Genomic DNA, 24,930 nt, shown 5'->3' with positions numbered 1-24,930 from the left:
ATGTAGAGAGATCCTGTTTTACTGTTAAAATTGTTTGGTGTCATATTATAAATTTTTCATATTTCATAATTTATTAAATATTAATAATCAGAGTATAATTTATCAGAGAATATATTCTTCCATTGCTATGGCCACATAATGAGAGAAAATAACCTTTGAGATACTCGAAATTATTAGTTATTAATAAATTTAAATTTTAATCAGTATCATTTAGAAATTGTTATATTGATTTAATTATTTAGAAACATTATTATTGTGTATTACATTGGTAGGGTATATCTTTGATTGTGTGTATCAATATTCATTTATCACCAGTCTTTTGCGTTTTGTGTTAATATATATATAATTTTTGTACATAAATAAATTTTTATATTTATCTATTATAAGGCAAATTTTGTGTGTATGGTATGAAATCATACTGGCTAAAAGAATTCAAGGTATAATAATAAGTGGTGATCAAATTATCAAGGTGTCCAAATTATTGGTTTACTAAATATTTGCCGTATTTTAACGGCTGGAGGCACTGTAATATTTCATCTAAGGGAAAGGGATACGCCCTTTATAAGTAGAATAAATCCTAACATAAACCACCACAACCCTTATCTGAGCATGCAGCCTGGCAGGTCAGGAAAGGGGAGGGGAAGAGCGAGCGCCCCCTTTCCTCCTGAACCATACCAGATCACATGCCCTCAACATGGGGGGGTGCTTTGGGGCAGGGGGCCCCATGGGGAAAGGGCATCTTCACCACAACCCTGGCCTGTGGTTGTACGGATCTGCAGGCAGGGGGCTTATCGTAATCTGGAAGCCCTCTTTAGCAAGGGGGCCCCCAGATCCCGGCCCCCCGTGTGAATGAGTATGGGGTACATGGTACCGTTACCCATTCACAAAAAAATGTGTAGTGTGAAAAAAGACAGGAGACAGTCTAATAAGTCCTTTATTAAATGAAGAAAAATAAAAGAATGTCCCCCGAAGTAGATCCAATCACTATGCCAGCCGCTGCTGCCAATACCCAGAAGAAATAAAAAGGCTCCGGTCCCGCCGCTGGCTCCCAGCCGTCTGCCTGCTCCGCTGGCTTGACAGTTCTTAAATATGTAAGGGGCGGGGCCACCCAGTGACATCACATGTGTGGCCCCACCTCCTTGTGGCATCAACCGGGGCATGCTGGGTCAATGATATCACAAGGAGGTGTGGCCACACGCGTGATGTCACTGGGTGGCCCCACCCCTTACATATTTAAGAACTGTTAAGCCAGTTCAGAGGCAGACAGCTGGGAGCCATCGTTGAGAACGGAACCTTTCTGTAAAATTATGATTTCCGGTCAGCGGCAGACATCATGACTGACGTTGGATCTACTGCAGGGACATTCTTTTAGTTTTTTCTTTCAATAAAGGACTTGTCAAAGACCCTGTCCTGTCTTTTTTCACACTATACGTTTTGTGTTTTGTGAATAAGTAGCGGGACCATACTCATTCACATGGGGGGGCATGATCTTGGGGCCCCCTTGTTAAAGGGGGCTTCCAGATTCTGATAAGCCCCCCGCCCGCAGACCCCCACAATCACAGGCCAGGGTTGTGGGGAAGAGGCCATTGTGCCCATCAACATGGGGACAGGGTGCTTTGGTGGGGGGAGTCCCCCTGCCCCATAGCACCCCCCATGTTGAGGGTGAGGGCATGTGGCCTGGTATGGTTTAGGGGGGGGCGCTCGCTTGTCCTGCCGGACTGCATAAGTGTCCTGGATGAATTTTGGGGGGGACCCCCACGCCATTTTTTTTTTTACATTTTGATGTGGGAGTTCCCCTGAAAATCCATACCAGACTCAAAGTGCTTGGTATGGATGGGAGCAGCCAGAGAATTAGAACCACTTACAGAATTGAGTGATAATGATTCGTGGGGGAAATTCATCATCAGACATTGAAAACAATTCTGCGACTTTGCTCAGCGATGTGCGAACTTGGCGCTATATATCTCATTTCTGTGTTTTTGGTTTGATTAGATCATTGAATTACATTTATTATTATTATATTGGGCAGCACAATGGCTTAGTGGTTAGCACATCTGCCGTGCAGTAAATAGGTCATGGGTTTGATTCCCGACCATGGCGCCTCCTGCATGGAGTTTGCATGTTCTCCCTGTGCCTGCGTGGGTTTCCTCTGGGTACCCCGATTTCTTCCCACACTCCAAAGACATGCTGGTAGGTTAATTGGCTCCTGTCTAAATTGTCCTAGTTTCATCCCTGGCCATGTGGGATCTCCTGCATGGTGGGGGTTGGGGAAAGACAACCTACCCTGTAAAATAATTGCTAAGAGAATTCATGGAAAAAGTTGCTTACGAGTGACAGTCCATGCAATTGCCAAGGGTTGGATACCACTGAATGGATGGATAGATTATATTATTATTTATTATATTATAAGTTATGATTTCGTGTTTTAAACGTTATCCTCCCCGGGATGTTTACTAGACTCTTGTTCCGACAGATTTCAGTGAGTTATTCCTAAGAATTACAGGCCTACAATATGAAAAAAAAAAAATTTCCATGTAAAAAAATGTACCACTTTGACATTCAAAAATATTGATCAGTTAGACCGCCAGGGAGGTTAATGAAAAAAAAATCAACTTACATTAAAGACGGATGGTGGGAAGCAGAAGCTGCATGTCTCCACAGTGTGATCCTAGCTGTCATCTCCTGGTCAGCAGCAGCGGGGTGCAGGGGGCACAGAGGTAATGCAGGGGAAACCATCATGGGCATCCTCACTGAAGCAGCCTGTCAAACAGCTCCAACTGCCATTTCCAGATACTACCTTCTACACTGACAACAGGCGATGCATTTCTAGGGTCCCATCCTCTTTCTCAAGCCTGACATGTACCTTCACTGTACTGGGCTCACAAGGAGCTGTCTAGATCAGGGGTGGGCAAACTTTTTGACTTGAGGGCCGCAATGGGTTCATATATTGGACCCGGGGGCCGGACCAAGAGTAGATATAGTAATTCATCCCCCATAGTAATTCATCCCCCATAGTAATTCATCCCCCATATAGTAATTCATCCCCCATAGTAATTCATCCCCCATATAGTAATTCATCCCCCATAGTAATTCATCCCCCATAGTAATTAATCCCCCATATAGTAATTCATCCCCCATAGTAATTCATCCCCCATATAGTAATTCATCCCCCCATATAGTAATTCATCCCCCATATAGTAATTCATCACCCATAGTAATTCATCCCCCATATAGTAATTCATCCCCCATATAGTAATTCATCCCCATATAGTAATTAATCCCCTATATAGTAATTCATCCCCCATATAGTAATTCATCCCCCATAGTAATTCATCCCCCATATAGTAATTCATCCCCCATATAGTAATTCATCCCCCATATAGTAATTCATCCCCCATAGTATTTCACCCCCCATATAGTAATTCATCCCCCCTATAGTAATTCATCCCCCATATAGTAATTCATCCCCCATATAGTAATTCATCCCCATATAGTAATTCATCCCCCCTATAGTAATTCATCTCCCCTATAGTAATTCATCCCCCATAGTAATTCATCCCCCATATAGTAATTCATCCCCCATAGTAATTCATCCCCCATATAGTAATTCATCCCCCATAGTAATTCATCCCCCATATAGTAATTCACCCCCCATATAGTAATTCATCCCCCATATAGTAATTCATCCCCCATATAGTAATTAATCCCCCCTATAGTAATTCATCCCCCATATAGTAATTCATCCCCCCTATAGTAATTCATCCCCCATATAGTAATTCATCCCCCATATAGTAATTCATCCCCCATAGTAATTCATCCCCCATATAGTAATTCATCCCCCCTATAGTAATTCATCCCCCATATAGTAATTCATCCCCCATATAGTAATTCATCCCCCATAGTAATTCATCCCCCATAGTAATTCATCCCCCATATAGTAATTCATCCCCCATAGTAATTCATCCCCCATATAGTAATTCATCCCCCATAGTAATTCATCCCCCATAGTAATTCATCCCCCATATAGTAATTCATCCCCCATAGTAATTCATCCCCCATAGTAATTCATCCCCCATATAGTAATTCATCCCCCCTATAGTAATTCATCTCCCCTATAGTAATTCATCCCCCATAGTAATTCATCCCCCATATAGTAATTCATCCCCCATATAGTAATTCATCCCCCATAGTAATTCATCCCCCATATAGTAATTCATCCCCCATAGTAATTCATCCCCCATATAGTAATTCACCCCCCATATAGTAATTCATCCCCCATATAGTAATTCATCCCCCCTATAGTAATTCATCCCCCATATAGTAATTCATCCCCCCTATAGTAATTCATCCCCCATATAGTAATTCATCCCCCATATAGTAATTAATCCCCCCTATAGTAATTCATCCCCCATATAGTAATTCATCCCCCCTATAGTAATTCATCCCCCATATAGTAATTCATCCCCCATATAGTAATTCATCCCCCATAGTAATTCATCCCCCATAGTAATTCATCCCCCATATAGTAATTCATCCCCCATAGTAATTCATCCCCCATAGTAATTCATCCCCCATATAGTAATTCATCCCCCCTATAGTAATTCATTCCCCATATGAATTCATCCCCCATAGTAATTCATCCCCCATATGAATTCATCCCCCATAGTAATTCATTCCCCATATGAATTCATCCCCCATATTAATTCATCCCCCATATTAATTCATCCCTCGTATAGTATTTCATCCCCCATATAGTAATTCATCCCCCATAGTAATTCATCCCCCATAGTAATTCATCCCCCATATAGTAATTCATCCCCCATAGTAATTCATCCCCCATAGTAATTCATCCCCCATATAGTAATTAATTCCCCATATTAATTCATCCCCCATATAGTAATTCATCCCCCATAGTAATTAATCCCCCATATAGTAATTCATCCCCCATATAGTAATTCATCCCCCATATAGTATTTCATCCCCCATAGTAATATTCCCCCCCAAGTAGTAAGCCAAGTCCCTCCTGTGTCAATTCACTTACCTTTGCTCCGCACGTTCCTCTCGCCGTGTTCCCGCGCCGTTCCGGTCTTCAGGGCGGACTGTGAGAGGAGCCGAGCTCCCCTCACGTTCGTCACGCTGCCCCACCTACACACATCCTGACAGCCATCCTGACAGTATCACGCTCCGCGGGCCGGATTAAAAGGTCCGCCGGGCCGTATACGGCCCGCGGACCGTAGTTTGCCCATTGCTGGTCTAGATCCACAGAAAGGGGAGAATCTGGATGGATGCATCTGCCACGCATATTGATATCAAAAACATAACCAAGGAGCAAATACATGGCAACAATCAAATAGCTCATTAACAAACGTAAAAGTAAAACAAAACCAACTGGATACAATAAATAAATAAAATCCCCCGGGGTAATATTGTAAAATCTCTGTTTTCCTGATATTATCTTGCAACAATAAATCTTTTCACAGTCCTTGGACCAAAAAAAAACCCCAAAAACCTTTATTTTTTGGAGCAGTGTTAATTTAAAACTAAATATTGTTACTTCAGATAAAAAATATATTTTATTCTGTAATTTGTCCTGTTTAACCCCTCACCTACCGGGCACTTTCACCCCCTTCCTGCCCAGGCCAGCTTTCAGCGCTCTCACACTTTGAATGACAATTGTGCGGTCATGCAGCATTGTACCCAAATTACATTTTTAGCATTTTTTTTACACAAATAGAGCTTTCTTTTGGTGGTATTTAATCGCCAATGGAATTTGCACTGCAAACAAAAAATAAATAACAAAAAATGTTGAAAAACAAAGGTTTTCTTTGTGTACTTCCTCCAGATCCGTGTCTTCATCCAGGGGGAGACTTCCTGGACTAAAGACCGCTCACTGCTGCTCCCTCTCCTTGTGCAGGGGGACTGGTTTTGTCTCCGCCCCCTCCTGTACTTCTCTTCAGGCAGCCTGCTTGGCCCCTCCCACAACTCTACTTGCTGCAGAAGCTATATACATAAAGTGGACATATATAAGATATATTTTTTGTTGCTACTGAGGAATATATATATATATTGAACCTTGTTGTTCCTGGAGCTCAGCTGTAAGACATTAGTACAGTATTGAGGTAATATTCCATCTTTCCTAATGAATGGACAAATACATTTCCAACAACAGTGTATGTGTGCTGTGTGTTATATCCTCTGTGTTACTTTACAATAGGATTTGTTCTGTTTTGTTTTTCAACTTCTTTAAATAGAAAGAGATCCTTGGCCAACATTCCAATACTGGGCTGTGCCTCCAGGATCCGGTCCTTCTCCTTACTACTAGTGTCCTCCAGATCATCAACAACCACAATCACCTTCTCCTTCCCTGTGTATAAAGACATCACGTTACATCCAATACATACATCCATGGAAGAATATTTACATGGGATGAGTGCGGCAGCAGTGATAGTAGGAGGTGTAGTAGGAATAGTAGTATTTGGAGTAGTAAGAGGTGTAGTAGGAATAGTAGTAGTTGGGGTAGTAGGAGGTGTAGTAGAAATAGTAGTAGTTGGGGTAGTAGGAGGTGTAGTAGGAATAGTAGTAGTTGGGGTAGTAGGAGGTGTAGTAGGAATAGTAGTAGTTGGGGTAGTAGGAGGTGTAATAGGAATAGTAGGAGTTGGGGTAGTAGGAGGTGTAATAGGAATAGTAGTAGTTGGGATAGTAGGAGGTGTAGTAGGAATAGCAGTAGTTGGGGTAGTAGGAGGTGTAGTAGGAATAGTAGCAATTGGGGTAGTAGGAGGTGTAGTAGGAATAGTAGCAATTGGGGTAGTAGGAGCTGTAGTAGAAATAGTAGTAGTTGGCATAGTAGGAGGTGTAGTAGGAATAGCAGTAGTTGGGGTAGTAGGAATAGTAGCAATTGGGGTAGTAGGAGCTGTAGTAGAAATAGTAGTACTTGGGGTAGTAGCAGGTGTAGTAGGAATAGCAGTAGTTGGGGTAGTAGGAGGTGTAGTAGGAATAGTAGCAATTGGGGTAGTAGGAGGTGTAGTAGGAATAGTAGCAATTGGGGTAGTAGGAGGTGTAGTAGGAATAGTAGCAATTGGGGTAGTAGGAGCTGTAGTAGAAATAGTAGTAGTTGGGATAGTAGGAGGTGTAGTACTTGGGGTAGTAGGAGGTGTAGTAGGAATAGTAGTAGTTGGGGTAGTAGGAGGTGTAGTAGGAATAGTAGCAATTGGGGTAGTAGGAGGTGTAGTAGGAATAGTAGCAATTGGGGTAGTAGGAGGTGTAGTAGAAATAGTAGTAGTTGGGGTAGTAGGAGGTGTAATAGGAATAGTAGTACTTGGGGTAGTAGGAGGTGTAGTAGAAATAGCAGTAGTTGGGGTAGTAGGAGGTGTAGTAGGAATAGCAGTAGTTGGGGTAGTAGAAGGTGTAGTAGGAATAGTAATAGTTGGGATAGTAGGAAGTGTAGTAGGAATAGTAGTAGTTGGGGTAGTAGGAATAGTAGTAGTTGGGTAGTAGGAATAGTAATAGTTGGGGTTGTAGGAGGTGTAGTAGGAAAAGTAGTAGTTGGGGTAGTAGTTGGGGTAGTAGGAGGTGTAGTAGGATATGTAGTAGTTGGGGTAGTAGGGGGTGTAGTATGAGGTGTAGTAGTTGGAGTAGTAGGAGGTGTAGTATTTGGGGTAGCAGGAGGTGTAGTAAGAGGTGTAGTAGTTGGGGTAGTAGTTGGTGTAGTAGTTCCGGTAGTAGAAGGTGTAGTAGTTGGAGTAGTAGGAGGTGTAGTGTTTGGGGTAGTAGGAGGTGTAGTGAGAGGTGTAGTAGTTGGGGTAGTAGGAGGTGTAGTAGTTGGGGTAGTAGTTGGTGTAGTAGTTTGGATAGTAGGAGGTATAGTAGGAGGTGTAGTAGTTGGGGTTGTAGGAGGTGTAGTAGTTGGGGTAGTAGGAGGTGTAGTAGGAGGTGTAGTAGTTGGGGTAGTATGAGGTGTAGTAGGAGGTGTAGTAGGAGGTGTAGTAGTTGGGGTAGTAGGAGGTGTAGTAGGAATAGTAGTAGTTGGAGTAGTAGGAGGTGTAGTAGTTGGGGTGGTAGGAGGTGTAGTGGAAGGTGTAGTAGTTGGGGTGGTAGGAGGTGTAGTAGGAGGTGTAGTAGTTGGGGTTGTAGGAGGTGTGGTAGTTGGGGTGGTAGGAGGTGTAGTAGAGGGTGTAGTAGTTGGGGTTGTAGGAGGTGTAGTAGAAGGTGTAGTAGGAGGTGTAGTAGTTGGGGTTGTAGTAGGTGTAGTAGGAGGTGTGGTAGTTGGGGTGGTAGGAGGTGTAGTAGGAGGCGTAGTAGTTGGGGTTGTAGGAGGTGTAGTAGAAGGTGTAGTAGGAGGTGTAGTAGTTGGGGTTGTAGGAGGTGTAGTAGAAGGTGTAGTAGGAGGTGTAGTAGTTGGGGTAGTAGGAGGTGTAGTAGTTGGGGTAGTAGTTGGGGCAGTAGGAGGTGTAGTAGTTGGGGTAGTAGGAGGTGTAGTAGTTGGGGTAGTAGTTGGGGCAGTAGGAGGTGTAGTAGTTGGGGTAGTAGGAGGTGTAGTAGTTGGGGTTGTAGGAGGTGTAGTATTTGGGGTAGTAGGAGGTGTAGTAGGAGGGGTAGTAGGAGGTATAGTAGGAGGTGTAGTAGGAGGTGGAGTAGTTGGGGTAGTAGGAGGTGTAGTAGGAGGTGTAGTAGTTGGGGTAGTAGGTGTAGTAGGATGTTTGGGGTCCATTTTTGTAGTTCTGTGTGGAAGGTGTCAGATTTGGCTTGTTGTTTCTCCACTTTTTGGTGTCATACAATACAAACACAAGAAATGACACCAGAATGCCGGAACATTTGTCATTGCAGCAATTTTCTGGGTGAAGTGGGGCGTTATCTGACAAATGCCGGGGGGACAAGATGTTTGGCCATGATTGTGTGTGGGGGATGGGCAGTGATGAACCCTACTACCCGAATCATACATGATGGAACATCAGCCCATGTAGCCGTCTGTGTTATGAATCAGCCACATACATGATGACCTCTTACCTAGGCGTTCAGACAGATATTTCAGCTCCTCATCATATACAGAGTCGGTGACGTCCACAATGTTGATTGGTCCGCTTTTCTTGGTGTGATACAAAATACCGAACGTGCACCGAGAGACGGCCTCCCTGAACTGCTGCCATCCATTGTTGGAGATGTAGTGAGGAAGGACAGTTATTTTGTTATGGAAGGACTCCGATTTTAGTCGGTTGATAAGCCATTCATAGTCACTCTCTGATGACCTTGAAAAGATCCCAACTGTGTGATATCCTGGAAGAAGCCACTATATAATGAAAGATACAAAACAATAATCATTAGATAACAGCAACAAGAGAAATGATTGTACATTACACTAAATCCATGACTACAAATCTCACAATGCGGCGGGTTCCAGCAATCCTGGGGTCACTATTAGGGGTCGGTCTATGTTGACAACAAAAAAACTGCTTTGCAGATGTTTCATCATTCACACAAAAGTAACGAATAACACCCGGAATGTTTATACCGCTTGAGGACCAAACATTTTCTGGGACGTTTTATTTAAATTGATATTTCTTGCTAGAAAATTACTTCTAATCCCCAAACATTAGATATTTTTTAGCAAAGACCCCAGAGAACCAAATGGTGATTGTTGCAATTTTTTATGTCACATGGTATTTGCGCAGCGCTTTTTAACCTCTTCCCAACCGCACTATAGCTGCAAGATGGCTACAGCGCGGTTGTCTGGTTCTGGGAGGGTGTCTGTGGACTTCCTCCCAGAACACGCCCCCTGCGCGCCCCCAGCGGCTTGCACCCGATGCCGCAGGTGATCGCTGTGTCCTATGGAAACAACTGATCACGTGATAAAGTAAAAGGACAATCACAGAGGCCTTTTACCACATGATCAACTGTATCCAATCACACAGCAGATCGCGATGTAAATACAGTTGCCGGTTATCGGCTGCACATTCCTCACACTGTCACAGCATGGGGAAAGTACTGCCAATAACCAGCAGATGTGACGGGAGATCTGCACTAATAATCAGGGCACTCATCAGTGCCCAGCAGTTCCACCCATCAGTGCCTAGCAGTCCAAACCATCAGTGCCCAGCAGTCCCACCCATCAGTGCCCAGCAATCCCACCCATCAGTGCCCAGCAGTCCCACCCATCAGTGCCCAGCAGTACTACCCATCAGTGCTCAGCAGTGTCACCCATCAGTGCCCAGCAGTCCTACCCATCAGTGCCCAGCAGTTTCACCCATTAGTGCCCAGCAGTCCCGCCCATCCATGCTCAGCAGTCCCACCCATCAGTGCCCAGCAGTACTAGCCATCAGTGCCCAGCAGTACTAGCCATCAGTGCCCAGCAGTACTACCCATCAGTGCCCAGCAGGTCCTCTTTAAGAAGAGATCGGAGGTCAAAAAGACACCGAACCACTTCTTTACCTCTAAAAGCAAAAGTTTTAAAAAAAAAATTCTGAACTGTTGCTTTAAAAAAGAAAAATATTTGTTTACTTCCACCGCCGACTGGGTGCAACGTCATGACGTCATTCTGGTCCACCATCATGATAGAGGCAATCAAAGACCATATAATCTTTCATCGCTGCCATCCTGAGGAGGTTGCACCATCAGATCATTTCTCTGGCCGGCCGGCATTAACAGTAAGCCCAAGAAACGCCAGCAAGCCGAAGGAGGTGGGAGAGACACCCCCTTCCACTACTATTGAAAGCGATCCAGTGGTTCAAGGGCCACTAGGACCACTTTCATATGAATACCAGCCATTCACTGAAAAAAAAGGTACCAGGGTTATGGTCATTTCTTCAGCCGTAACTCTGGTAAACCACTTGACAACCACAACGTTATCTATGTATACGCAGGGCCGATGCTTCCACTAGACAAACTACATAGCCACCTAGGGCGCACTGCCATCTAGGGGCACCTGGGCGCAGCACAGGCACGCACCATATCTGTGTGCGATGCCGCCTTGTCATGAATGATCCTTCACCTGAGGGGAGGGGCGGCAGAGGAGATGAAGAAAGGACAGAGGAAAAAGCCGGGTGTCTGGGGCCAGTGTAGTAGCTGAGCTGCCGCTTCTTCCAGTGCTCCTCTCAGACTCAGTCCCTTACTGCAAGCCAGCTGGCGGTCACTGATTGCTGTGGAGTTCCAGCCCTTCTCTTCCCATTCATCAGTGGAGGAAACTAATGTATGACTCTGATGTCTCGTGTCTGAGTCATCACATGTGCAATGTGTCGGTGAGTGATGACATCATCCTGATCCCACAGCCTGCTCTTCTAGTGCCTGCTGGGCCTGCTGATCTGTGTCAGTGTTGGTGGTGTGTTGTGTTAGATCTGTCACCATGTGGGATCGCTCAGTTCAGGTGCCTGTTGTCACAGCGTTTTACCTCCCCCCATTGCCTGGGGAATTCCAGCCTGGGATCTGTCAGAGTGTGGATCCATCATCCTCCACTCACTGCAACTGCCACCCTGCCACTGCCAGCCACAGAGGCAATCTGTCCCTGACACTGATCTTGTCTTTAATAGTGGTGTTGGGTTTTTTTTTTTTGGGGGGGAAGGGGGGGGGGGCACAAGTAGCTGGTCTTGCCTAGGGTGCAAAATAGTCTAGCACCGTCAAGTGGGTAATATGTGTACAATGTCAGTTTCTATTTGTTTCCCTACCTCATGCAATTTCAGCATTCATCCGTAAACCAATAGAGAAAATGACCTAACACTGTAAGCTAAGAGGATTTTACCAAAAGGGTGAATAATATGAGGGAGAACTCGGCATTTTGTACACAATCTATGGAGATTCCATCGGGAGCATCTGAATGGGTGTTCAGCTGAGAAAACCTCCAGTGTGAAGGGAAACATTTAGCAACATTTTTACTACCACTAATAAATGTGATAACTTTCTGCTCAGAGCTCCTAGTTGTTAGGATGCTGGCGGGTAGTAGCTCCCTAACAACCAGTGACTCATCCCTGCCCAGTGTAACGCTCTCCAGGTTACCTAGATAGGCTTTGTTGTTCTTTTTTTTTACTTAGAAGCTGCGTAGCGGCCTGGGATGAGTCAGCCTGGAAGTGAAGCAGTGAGTTCACCTGAGGACAGGCTGAGAGGTTCCACAGGTCAGGGCTTCTGGAGCCCTCCCACCCTCCCTGAAACTAGAGAACTTTCTGGAACAGGGGAGGAGGATGGAAGAAGGCCCAGATCTGGATATTTGAGGGTCCTTGGCCAATCCCCTGGCAGGAGGCCAGGCAAGGTGACCAGGGCAACATTCAAATATCACAGATCCTGATGAGAATTGTGCAGTGTCAGGTGGAAGATGGACTGAGAGGAAGGCTGGAGTGAGGAGCCTGGGAGGGGGCCCCAGGGAGAGGAGCCTATCTACAAGCAGGGTGCTGGACGGGAAGATCTCTTCTGCCTTAACATCTCCCAGGGAGGACAATTTGTTAATAAAGTCAAGGCATGTCATAAAAGAACAGCTTCGTCAACACCACGCTAAGTAACAGTCAGTAATAGAGAGTGTAGACATCCAATAGGCTGACAAGTTTCGAGGACTTGCCTCTTCCTCAGAGCCACCTCAAAGTCCTCGAAATGAGTCAGCCTACTGGATGTCTACACTCCCTATTGCGGACTGTTACTCAGCGCGGTGTTGACTAAGCTGTTCTTTTATGATGTGCCTTGACTTTATTGTCATTTGTGAGTACAACACCTACTATATTTCTTATTAAGCATTTTTTATGGTAATGCCTGTGCGCCCTCTCTCTATTCTTTCCTCATTCAGTATATTTGGATTTCCCCGGTCTATTGAGGGCAGCAAAGTGTGCATGTTCCAGGACATTCTTAATGTGGTTGTAGCATCGAGTCCATCCCCAAGCGCAGGAGCATTTGTGTTTGCTAGGACAATTTGTTAGCCGGGAAGAAGTCAGCACAGAGTAAGGTCTGAAGACAGTCACCAACCTACCATGCTGACAGGCAAGGACAGTGTGAGTACTCCTACACCCCCTGGGGATAAGAGGAGAGGGTGGCCAGGTGCAATACCCAACTAGCCTTCATCCAGGACTGCTTAACGCCAAGCTCTTGGGACCTCCTTGTTCAGGGATGTTGGGAATACAACAGCATGTACCATAATGTACTATATAGTATTTGTGTGTTTATATCACTTGACCAGTAGATGGCACTGTACACTAAGGTTATCAGTTGTGCATATGTGTAAAACTTGTTGGTTCTCTCTCTTCTCTCTCATCTCTTCAGGAAGTAATATGTGTGCTATCACAACCTGTTGAAATGTGCTCTGTATGTTTGCAACTTAAGCCACACAAGTAAAGTCAGAGTTCTGCTTCATCACAAGCTACCAGTGTCTTCTCTAACACATAACCAAGAGGTTATGGGCCCAGCTCCAGACACTGGAAAAAGGAGAACTACAAGCAAGTAAGTGCTGTATTTACAATCCTGCCAGGTCCTGTGTGAGGAAACAAGAGCTGTATCCAATTCACTGAAAGATGGCAAGTGCTTCAGATATGAAGTTTACAATAGCAAAGCTCAACAATACCAGCTACCAGCTATGGAAGTTTAAGCTTGAAATGCTGTTATCCAAAGATGACTTGTGGCCGGTACTAGATACACACAGACCCAATGACAACCCGGAAGAATGGGACAGAAAAAACAGGCAAACAAAAGCAGTCATAAGCCTGTTAGTGGAGGACGATCAACTCATTCATATAAGGAAAGAACACACAGCTAAAGGTATGTGGACTGCATTGCAAACACTGCATGAATGTGCAAACCTAAACAGTAAACTATATCTGCTGCGCAAACTGTATAAGATGAGGCTGGAAAAAGGGCAGGAAATGGGTGAACATGTAAATGCTATGCTAGAAATTGTGGACCAGCTGGGTGCAATAGGTGAAGAAATGAAAGACAATCATGTTGTGGCACTACTGCTATGCAGCCTTCCAGAATCATACAGTGCCCTTATAAATGCTCTAGAAACTAGACCGGAAACTGAACTGACGCTAGAATATGTTAAGGGAAAATTAATTGATGAACACAGCAGAAGAAAGGAAAATTTGCATAGTGAAGAGAACGAGAGACCAGAGGCAGCTCTGAAGGTGCTTGAAGGCATAAGACAAAGCAAAGAAACCAGGGTATGTTTTTGCTGCAAAAAGGCCAGTCACCTGAAAAAAAACTGTTCAATCTGGAAAGCTGAGCAGCGAAAGCGGGAGCTACCCACAAGAGAAAGAGCTAAAGCGGTCATGAAAGAAAATGAAAGTGCATCATGGAGTGGTACTTTTAAAGTGACTCAGAATAGTACCTCACATGGATGGTACATTGATTCAGGGGCAACAAGTCACATGACAAGCGACGAGACATTCTTCACAGAAATTGATTTTAGTGTAAAAGATAAAGTCTTCCTAGCAAATGGGAAAAGTATTACAGCGGAAGGTAATGGTCAGGGATTTCTGAACTGCAAAACACCATCAGGGGGCAAGCAGAGCATCCTTGTAAAGAATGTTCTATATGTTCCAAGCCTAGAAGGAAGCCTCCTATCAGTTAAAACCCTTGCAAGCAATGGACTCACTGTCCAGTTCAGAGGTGATGAATGCACAATTCAAAATGGAAAGCAAATTCTAGCAAGAGGAAGATTAAATGAACATCTGTACAAAGTCGTCACTGAAAGTGAGAAGGCTAATGCGGCAACTCATAACCCACATGACAAGTGCATCCACCTGTGGCATAGAAGATTGGGGCATCGAAACCCAGAAGCTATACATCCTTTTTTGGGAAGACCCCTCCCCTCCGGCATCCGGGGGGTGGAGCCTAACCCTGGCGGCTGACGAGAGCCCGATGTAGGAGCTCTCGGGCAAGCTCCTTCACCCACCTCCCCAAACCCCTACCTGTGATGTGGAGCTGCGGTGCGGTGGTCCCCCTTGGATGGATGGAGGAACCCTGCGGGAGAGCTGAGTTGTGAGAAGGGATCCGGCTCCGGTGCTCGGGGTGAAGGTGTGTCGGGCAGCGGGGAGACAAGGTGGAGCGGTGCAGACACGTGACCGGCCGCTAAGCACCACTGGGAAACCAGGAAGCCGGCCGGTGTTTGGTGCAGAGAGAGAGGAGCTGATCGGCTTGTGGATCTACCCCTTGGTGCACGGCTGCAGACCCAATACCTGGTCCCCTGTTATAGCGCCGATAGTCTGGTGCCCTGCTAATAGGCTCACTGCTCGGAGCTCTGCATCCTAGCCCAGTGCTCAGAATCCTGTCAGCCGGTTTCTACCTGGAGCTCTGTCTGCCGGCTTGTTGGCTGGGATCTTGACCGTTGCTGGACTGCTGGGGGCTGTGCTGGTCGGTCCGTTGTTTGGGGCCCTGCTGGTTGGCCCATTGCTCTGAGTCCTGCTTCTGAAGGAGGAGAGACACGGGGGATTGGAGAGAGAAAGGAGGAGGATTCTTTTTGGAGGAACCCCTAAAATGATCACACTGCCCAGCTGAAGGACAGAGAGAAATGCTGGTTGGGCCCCGAGAAGAAGAGAGACACGAGCAGGGTGAGTGACTCTGACCGAGTCTCAACAAAATTATGTGCTTCCTGTGGGCTGTTGGGAGAGGCAGTGTGTGAGAGAAGAGAGGGGAGCCCCTTGAGTGGGAAATATAAAGTAGTGAAAAGGAGAAGAGGAAAAACGAATAAAAAGCTGGAAAATCAAATGAGTGGATAAGTAGTGACGTATATATTAATAGTTATCTCTCCTTAACCCCCGAGCCAATAAAGAAGAATAAGAGCAATAGAAGAATGAAAAATAAAAGTACAAAAGGAAGTGGGCTAAAAGGGACTCAGACTGGCACTATTAAAAAATACACTTCCCAGGGAAATATAACCCCAGAAAGGACTCAGGGCAAAAGTGGAAAAGGTGAAGTAGATCTAAGCCTGGAAAGTAGCCCTAGACTATCACTAGGCCTTGACATTAGCAGCCAACAAATATCTGCTAATACAGAGATGGAGACAGAGCTACAAATACCAAACAAAAAAGAAATGGCAGAAATGTTCAAAGATCTGGAGAAAACAATAAAACAAGAAATTGTAAATATTCGAAATGATTTGGGTCACCTTTTGGTGAGAGTGGAAGAAACGGAGGAAAAAGTCAAAAACCAGTCCCAAACTATTGCCGAATTGGAAAAAGAAATAATTAACATGAGGAAAGCACAAGAAAAATTGTTTTATAAGGCTGAGATACAAGAAAATAGGAATAGGAGGAGAAATATTAGGATACGTGGAGTCCCAGAGAATTCTAAAGGAGAAAATTTGCAAGAGATGGTCTGTAAAATATTAAATTCCATAATGGACAGTACTAATATGGAAAAAACTAAAATAGAAGGAATCTCTAGACAAGGAAAAATCCAAGGAAATTCGGGAAAAGATAGGCCACGAGATATACTTGTCAAATTTTGTGAATTCCTAGATAAAGATAAAATTTGGAAGAGGATAAAGGGAAAAGCAGTAATTATGTATGAAGGAAAGGACTTACAGATATATGCGGACTTGTCACCAGAGACTTTATGGAGAAGGAGAACCCTTAGACCTCTATTGGAAAGATTGAAAGAACAAAAGGTGCAATATAGATGGGGGACCCCTGAGTGCCTAATAGGATGGAGAAATGGAAATACAGCATATCTTAGGTTCCCAGAAGATTTGAAAAATTTTTGCGACAGACTCAATCTACAAAGAATGGAGATTCCTGGCTGGGAAGAAGAACACTGGGAAATTAGAACGAAAAGAAAAGAGGACTGGCAACTGGTTGGTGGGGGGGGGCGGAGGGGGGGAGGGGGAGAGGGAGAGAGATAGTGTTTTTTTTTTTTTTCTCTCTCTCTCTCTCTCCGCCTTGTCCCTTCCGCCCTCAAACCACTGTTATTGAGATATTTTGGTAGGATTTAGGGGTTAAGGGGGAGGGGGGGAAGGGGCGGAATGCTGTCCAGGGCTGGAGTTTTTCCCCTATAGATTAAATCAAAAGTGGATAGTATTACCACAAATGATTGGTAGGCAATCAACAGGCCTAAAAAGAGGGGAGGGGGAGGAAGGGGGGTGGGATGGGAAAATGGGTGGGAGGGGGGAGGGGAGGGGAGTTGGGTGGGACGGGAGCTGGGTGGGAGGGAGGGGAGGAGGTATTGGGTTAATACTCTGCATGACAGAAGGGACAAAGAGGAAGAGGCAATCTAGAAGAGAGATGGAGTTAATAGGGAAAGATGGAAGAAATACAGTTTATAACTTATAATGTGAATGGGCTGAGTTGTCCAGGGAAGAGATTTAGGTTGTTTAATGAGTTACATCATAGGGCGACGTCAGTGGTATTTTTACAGGAGACGCATTTTGAGATAGAGGCAAACGTGAAATTAAAATCCAAATACTACCCAATATGGTACTATGCAGATTCTCCAATAAAAAGAGCAAAAGGGGTTGCAATAGGTTTGGCAAAGAATATGAGATTTGAGCTGCAGGATAGAAGAACCGACCCGGAGGGGAGGTTTTTATTCCTAAAAGGTAGACTTCAGGGGATAGAATGTACTTTAGCCAATATATACTGCCCTAATAGAAACCCGGAGATATATATGAAGGGTCTGTTGAAAAAATTAATGGAATTCAAAAAAGGGCGTTTGATAGTAGCTGGAGACCTAAATTTCTGTATGGACCCACAAAGGGATAATACCTCTTCTGTGCAGAGAGAGGGGAGTAGGTCTCTGAGAGTTTTGAAGAAAGTGATGCATGAATGTCAACTAGTGGATACCTGGAGAATAACGCATATGAAAGACAGAGACTATACCTTCTTCTCTAATGCACATGAGATATACTCGAGATTAGATTACATCTTAATAGACCATCAACTTATAGATCACCTGGTTAAAATTGACATAGAGACAAGGACGTTCTCGGATCATGCTCCGGTCGTAATGAAAATGGAATGGGGAAGAAGGTGGACTGGAGGATTAGGGTGGAGGTTAAATGAGGTTCTTCTTCTGGATGAGGAGGTAGTTCAGAAAATCGAGAAAGAGATTAAGGTATACTTTAAGGAGAACGAATCAGAGGAAGTATCGATAGCCACAGTCTGGGAAAGCCATAAGGTATTCATAAGAGGAATCTTGATAGCGGCAGGAGCAAGGAAGAAAAAGGAAAGAAGAGAGAGGGTCAGTGGGATATTAAAAGAAATATTGGATTTAGAGCAGATACATAAGAAGAAAATAACAAAAGATACGAGACAGAAGTTATTGGATAAAAAAGATGAACTAGAGAGATTGATGGATGAGGAGAAGAGAAGAGTATACAACAGGGTTTTGAATGAGAGATATAGATGGGGAGACAGACCAGGAAGATATTTAATGAGAGCTTTGAATAAAAAGAAAAATAGGAACTATATAGAAAAGATAAAAAGCTCAAAGGGGGAGTTGGTCCACTCAAATAAAGAGATTATTAAAGTGTTTACGGAGTATTACAAAAAGTTATATAATATTAGTCCCCAAGGCCCTCTAAAACAAACTCAAGAGGTAATTAACAAAAAAAAGATGACATACTTAAAAAATGCGGGATTACCAAAACTAAGTGAAGCACAGTTGAACTCCCTAGACGCAGAAATTTCCCAGGAAGAAATCAAAACAGCATTAAAAAGCACAGGGGGGGGAAAAAGCCCAGGCCCGGATGGTTATACAGTTAAGTACTATAAGAAATTTAGTGAAGTACTGTTACCCAAACTGGAGAAATATATGAATGCTCTGGGAGGTGGGATGGAAGTGAGGAGAGAATCCCTACAGGCCCATGTAGTGCTTATTCATAAGGAGGGAAAAGATCCATCTCAGTGCTCCAGCTACAGACCTATCTCATTATTGAACACTGACACTAAACTGTATGCAAAGGTGTTAGCAAACAGGTTGAGGGACTTGATGCCTGAATGGATACATGGAGATCAGGTGGGCTTTGTACCGGGGAGAGAAGGTAGAGATAACGGCTTGAGAACCCTCATGCTTATTCAGAAAAGTAGAAAAGGGAAAGCCCCGATAGTGCTCTTGTCAATTGATGCAGAGAAAGCATTTGATAGAGTGGACTGGGGCTTTATGATGGACAACTTAAAAGTGCTGGGGATAGGCGATAGAATGCGAGAGTGGATAAGTAAATTATATAGGGAGCCTACTGCAATCATCACGGTAAATGGGGAGAGATCAGAACCCATTGGAATGTCCAATGGTACAAGACAAGGCTGCCCACTATCCCCCCTGCTATATGTATTGTCACTCGAACCTTTGTTGTCAACAATAAGAAATAGCGGATCGGTAAAGGGAATTCAGATAGAATCTATAGAACACAGAGTAGCGGCCTTTGCGGACGACTTATTGTTCTATGTGGGGAACCCCCGAATAACTCTCCCAAATATAATGAAGATTCTGAAGGAGTACGGTGAACTATCAAATTTAAAAATTAATCCAACGAAAACAGAGATCCTGAATATTAATATATCAAAGAACGAAAAAGAAAAACTACAAAAAGAATTCCCCTTTATATGGAGAGAAAAAGAGATAAAATACTTAGGAATAAAACTCACTGCCTCATCTAAGCACCTGTATAGATTAAACTATATCTCTTTGATAAATGAGATCAGGGAAGATCTAAAAAGACTGGAAGGAGGAAATCCATCCTGGATAGGACGTATAAACTTAGTCAAAATGGTAATTATGCCTAAAATACTGTATAGATTTCAAATGGTACCAATTAAAATCCCAGAAGCCTTCTTTAAGATAATGAAAAAAATGTTAACAAGATACATATGGAAGAATAAAAAACCTAGAATAGCATATGAAACATTGAGCAGGACTAAAGAGAAAGGGGGATTGGGTCTACCAGATGTCAAGAGATACTATAAAGCAGTGGTCTTAGCAAGAATATATGACTGGACATTTAACCATAAGGGGAAAAGTTGGGTAACAATTGAAAACGATCTTAGTGGCACTAGATTGAACCAGACGATATGGGTTCCACCACAGTTTAGGGGAATTAAAGAAAGCACAAGTATCTACACTCTAAATGTTCTTAGGATATGGGATAATTTACACAAAAACATGAAATGGGAATTTAATTCTATATTAATGCCTCTCACAAATACTGATTACTTTCCTCCGGGAAAAAATAAGATATCGGGGAGATGGTTTAGAAAGGAGGATACCCAACTGAGAGATGTTTTGGTGGGGGGGGAATTGAGACCACTTAAAGATTTAATGGAGAATAAGGGAGATATTTTTATTAGAATAGATGAGTGGAAATATCATCAATTGAAATGTTTTATTGGAAATCTTCCGAAACCCTTGAGAGTAAAACAGGAGTGGAATATGTTTGAAAGGTTGTTAGAGACACGAAGAGATGGGAAGCACGGTGTTTCAAAAGTGTATAGAATACTCACAGAATTAGACACAAACACAAAGTTAATCTTTATCACAAAATGGGAAAGAGATATGGGAGTTGGGTTTGACGAAGATAGACAGAAAAAGATGTTTAGATTGATACACGATAATGTGAGTATGAGAGAGGTTGAGGTTAATTATAAGTGTGTGACACGATGGCACATTACACCGAGTGTAGAGCACAAGATGAATGGGGAGGACTCAGATAAGTGTTGGAGAGGGTGTGGAGAGATGGGCACGGTGTTTCACATATGGTGGGAATGTCCGAAAATCCAGGCTTTTTGGAAGATAATAGTCAAATTGATTAAAGAAATAACTGAAATTGACATAGGGTTAGACCCAACGACGTGCCTCCTACACAATGTTGAGACATCAGTAAATAAATATAAAGACTCAGGTATTTGGTATTTCTTGAATGCGGCGAAAGGGTTGATACCCAAGTTTTGGCGGAGGGCTGAGGTACCAAAGGAGGAAGACTGGATTAATAGAGTAAACCAGATAGGTAGAATGGAAAGATCATATCATATGCAGGAAGATAAGATGAGAGTTTATTTCAGGAGATGGGAAAAATGGGAAAGAGCAGGATTGAAAGAGAAATATAGGAAAATATGAACCAGGATGTTAGCAAAAAAAAAAAAAAAAAAAATTTAATAAGCCTCAAGAGAGTAGAATGGGATAGAGTCTGCAGAGGGGGAGGAGGGGGGAGAAGCGGTGGGAAGGGGGGATAGTGGGATGGGAAAGAAAAGAGTTTTTAGTAAGGGATAGATAGAAATGTTAGAAATGTTTATTTGTATGAAAATTTTTTTCCCTTTTTGGGTTTTTGTAATAATATGAAAAATTTAATAAATAACTAAATTAAAAAAAAAAAAAGAAACCCAGAAGCTATAAAGGACTTTGCAAAGAGAGGTCTATCAGAAGACAGGAAAATATTGCCTTGCCACACACTCAGCAAGTGCACGTGTTGCATCAAAGCAAATAAATTAATATAAAGTGCAGCGCTATCCCTAAAATTACTAAATAGATAAATATAAATGCTATCTAACTGTGCAAAAATTATCAGTGCTCTAAATAATTCCACACGGTACTAAACCTATGTGCAAAATGTGCAATTACATTAAAGTGCAACACGTGTAATCCCAAATGAGAATATAAAGTGAAAAATGGTGACAATCACTAGAGCAAAATCACTGCAAACATCTGCTATTCAAAATTAAGTCCATATGGAAAATATAGTGTCCAAATACAACACAAAAGACTCTCAATCTTCATGCATGTGATCACAAGTGTCCACACTGTGTGAATCCAAACAATAGCTGCAGTGGCCCCTCACTTCCTTAAAAAGACCCCACAGGGTCAGCCAGCATGCCTTAAAAACAGGACACCACTCTGATGACTCTCCGGGTCCTCCCCCGCCTCTTACACTCTCTCAGCAGCCTCCTCCTCGGTTCATATATAAACAAAAGCTCACATAGTGTAATATTGTTTTTATTCTTCAAATAAAATGTATAGTAAAATTGCCCACTCACATTTACATTCCTCTGATAACAAGCCTTCAATACCCCATGCTATGAATCTCCTGCATCGGTATTTAATACAGGGATTCCAAGTATGGCCGCCACGCCGGAAATGACGTCACCGCGCTCCCAGAATCCTCCTCGCGTACCGCCTAATTTGCCTAATTAAAGAGCTGCCTCTGGTTCCCAGTCACCCATTGCTAGTCTGACATCCATTTTACCATTGTACTGTATACATGACCATATCATGTCTTCACCTGATCCCTGGTCTTCAGTTACCTGCCCTGAACAGAGGTGGTGGGGGGCTTTAGATACTCATTATTGGAGAACAGACCAAACACACAACCCATGAAAGGAACAGAGGCTGTAAAAGTGAGATCTAATCAGCCTCATCATATATTTCTATAAATCTATCAGGTCTTTGATCATCTCAATAACTGCTAAATGTGTTCTGTTAACATTAACCGGTTGTGCTGTTCCCCTCATATTTGTTATTTAACTGTGCATTGTATCACCAATTCTTATTTCACCATGTTTGTTTCTATGTCTTGATCTGTTGCTGCCATCTGCTGGCCAGAATTTGCATGCTGCATGCCTTTGTTATAGCTAGTAAGTTTTTCCTCTGCTGGGTGTGGTTTTAGGCAAGCCTTGGTTCTGGTCACTTCCTGCAGCCATTTTATCTGCTATATAGCTGTGTGACAGGACATTCAATACCCTGGGCTTGTGAGGGCATCAGTTTTTGACCAGCAGTTAGCCTCAGGAAAGATATCACAGGACAGCATCAATACCTCTACTGCCTTAATTATTGTATCACTGTTTGTTGCTGTATTTTGGACCAAATAAACCCATGCTGTTTTCATTCCTGTGTATACGTTTTGGATCCATCTAACCTGAACATCTGCCGATCCGGTCTGCTCCACTGCTTGGATACGAAGGTAGGAAGTTACACAGCCATTATCAGTTATACCTTCATTCGCCTTCATGTGGGGACAGAACAGTCAAAAACTGCCTTAAAGTCCATACCTCACTACAGATTCCCTCAGAGTCCAGTACCACACTCAAGAATCTCCCTAGCAACAGGCCCACTTGCTGCAAATCTGCCCGGCTACAGTGCATGCTCCACAAGCCTATGCAGAAGCACTGCACATACGCAGTATCTATACTCTCGCCTGGAAGTCCTTCACAACTCGCCAGGCCATTCCTAAAGTCCTATATTAACCTTTCCTCGCATAATAGAAGTACTGTTTATGCACGCTCCTTACACTGCCGTGGCCGCCGCAAAACCCCGCAATTCACTCTAAGCATATTAGAACTTTTATCAAAGTGACCTATCCGAGCTGTGCTGCGATTTTCAGCCCCCAATTCAAAAGTTCATTTTCTTAAAGAGACAGCGCACCTTAAGTCAAAATGGCCGAAAAGGACTTTGCACAGTTCCCCAGTGATGAAATAAAGCAAATGCAACCTGATACTGATCATTATGAAGGGCAGGGAACAGAATCCACACTTCCAGCAGAACAAGTCGTGCGACCAAGACGCTCCCTCAAACCGACAGTAAAGGTCATTGAAAATTATCACACCACAAAAGATGAGCTATGTGATAACCTGGAGGAACAATGGGAACAAGTTTCCTCCCTCATGTCCGGACTTAAATCCTCCTCAGGTGATGCCACAAGCTTACAAGTTGCCATCGGGCGGCTGGACACAGCTCAAGAAAGATACAAGAGACTGTCCACAAGGTATATAACCTTTCTAAAAGACTCTAATATCGATGAAGCCCTATCAGAACTGAGCAAGGCAGAATCAATAGCCAGACAAAGAGACGTCATGGTGCTGGATGTTAAAGGTAAAGCGGAACTCCATATCTCTCATTTGCAAGAAACTAAATCACACAGATCAAATTCATCTAAACATTCCTCTCGGTCATACAAATCATCGTGCTCAAGAAGCTCAGCCTTGAGCGACAGATTACTAGAGGCCCGCATAAACGCAGAGCAATCCAAAGCGAGACGCTCCTTCAGAGAAAAAGAAGCTCTTGCAGAGGCAGAGGTCAAGAGGGCAGAAGCAGAGGCAGGGGTCAAGAGGGCAGAAGCAGAGGCAGAAACAGAGGCCAAGAGGGCAGAAGCAGAGGCTCGAATAAAGATTTTCGAATCAGAGATGCAGGAGGAAATTGCATTAGCTAAAGTAAGACTACTTGAGCAAGCATTGAGCCAAGGTCTTGATCCAGTCTGCTCGCTACCACAGGAGATAGATGATCCAGTTGACCGCACCAGTGACTATGTACTGAATCAGGTATCTGCGCCACCCCCAGTTTGCAGTACCATACAAGCCGACAACACTGAAACCTCCAAGTCAGCTCTACCTGCGGTACCGCTGCCACCCACAGCACCCGAGCAACCTAATAACCGTTACTCGGATGTGCCCTCTCAAGGATGGTTGTTACAGAAAGATCGCTATCAGGCATTTTCTGGCCTACCTCCACAGCTCAAGCAGCAGTCATCACAATATACAGAGGCTAAACGAAAGCTTAACCCTGCAGCTACATCATTCTACCCGAAAGCATCTCACCCCTTCACGCCAGGCAGCTCATACGCCCCAGGGGCATCACAAGTCGTCATGGCAACAAGCAGTGAGAAATCAGATATGTCTGAGTTTGCCAGGTTTATGGTGAGCAGAGAGCTAATCAACACCAGTCTCTCAAAATTTGATGACCGTGCAGAGAGCTACAGAGCTTGGAAGGCAACCTTCAAGGCCGCCATCGCTAACCTCAACCTAACCGCAGAGCAGGAGTTTGACCTCTTGATTAAATGGCTGGGCCCAGGCTCCACAAATCGCGTCAAGAGCCTCAGAACTGTCTACATGGGACAAGCAGAAGCAGGTCTCGCTGCCGCCTGGCAGAGACTCGAACGTACCTTCGGCAGTGCAGAAGCAATAGAGAAGGCCCTATTCAAGAGACTGCAGAACGTTCCAGGGATCAATCTCAAGGATGTCCAGAAGCTTCAGGATTTAAGTGATCTGCTCATGGAAC

The 24,930-nt window shown here is 43.8% G+C and overlaps 1 protein-coding gene across 1 annotated transcript; it reads right to left on the bottom strand.

Moving 5' to 3' along the window:
- Nucleotides 1–5,737: 5,737 nt before the first annotated feature.
- On the bottom strand, nucleotides 5,738–15,346 carry LOC149440999 (uncharacterized). Its single transcript, XM_089657890.1, has 3 exons — nucleotides 15,242–15,346; nucleotides 9,004–9,283; nucleotides 5,738–6,364 (listed from the first exon to the last, which is right to left on the bottom strand). Exons 1-3 carry the CDS (start codon nucleotides 15,344–15,346, stop codon nucleotides 6,201–6,203), a joined length of 549 nt encoding a protein of 182 aa, XP_089514016.1. The 3' UTR covers nucleotides 5,738–6,200.
- Nucleotides 15,347–24,930: the final 9,584 nt, after the last annotated feature.

The sequence above is a fragment of the Staurois parvus genome, unplaced genomic scaffold (assembly GCF_062004578.1).
Source record: "Staurois parvus isolate SC_StPar_1 unplaced genomic scaffold, SC_StPar_1.0 ptg001037l, whole genome shotgun sequence".
Taxonomy (NCBI): domain Eukaryota; kingdom Metazoa; phylum Chordata; class Amphibia; order Anura; family Ranidae; genus Staurois; species Staurois parvus.
The sequence above is the reverse complement of the archived record's forward strand: the minus strand, read 5'-3'. Positions and strand labels throughout refer to the sequence as shown.

Excerpts from the sequence above, each read along its gene's own strand:
- LOC149440999 (XM_089657890.1), bottom strand. The coding sequence starts at position 15,346 with ATGGGCCAACCAGCAGGGCCCCAAACAACGGACCGACCAGCACAGCCC. Across the intron at positions 9,284-15,241 it reads GCCGGCAGACAGAGCTCCAG|TGGCTTCTTCCAGGATATCA; the intron begins GTAGAAACCGGC and ends TTCATTATATAG. Across the intron at positions 6,365-9,003 it reads ATATCTGTCTGAACGCCTAG|GGAAGGAGAAGGTGATTGTG; the intron begins GTAAGAGGTCAT and ends CTTTATACACAG.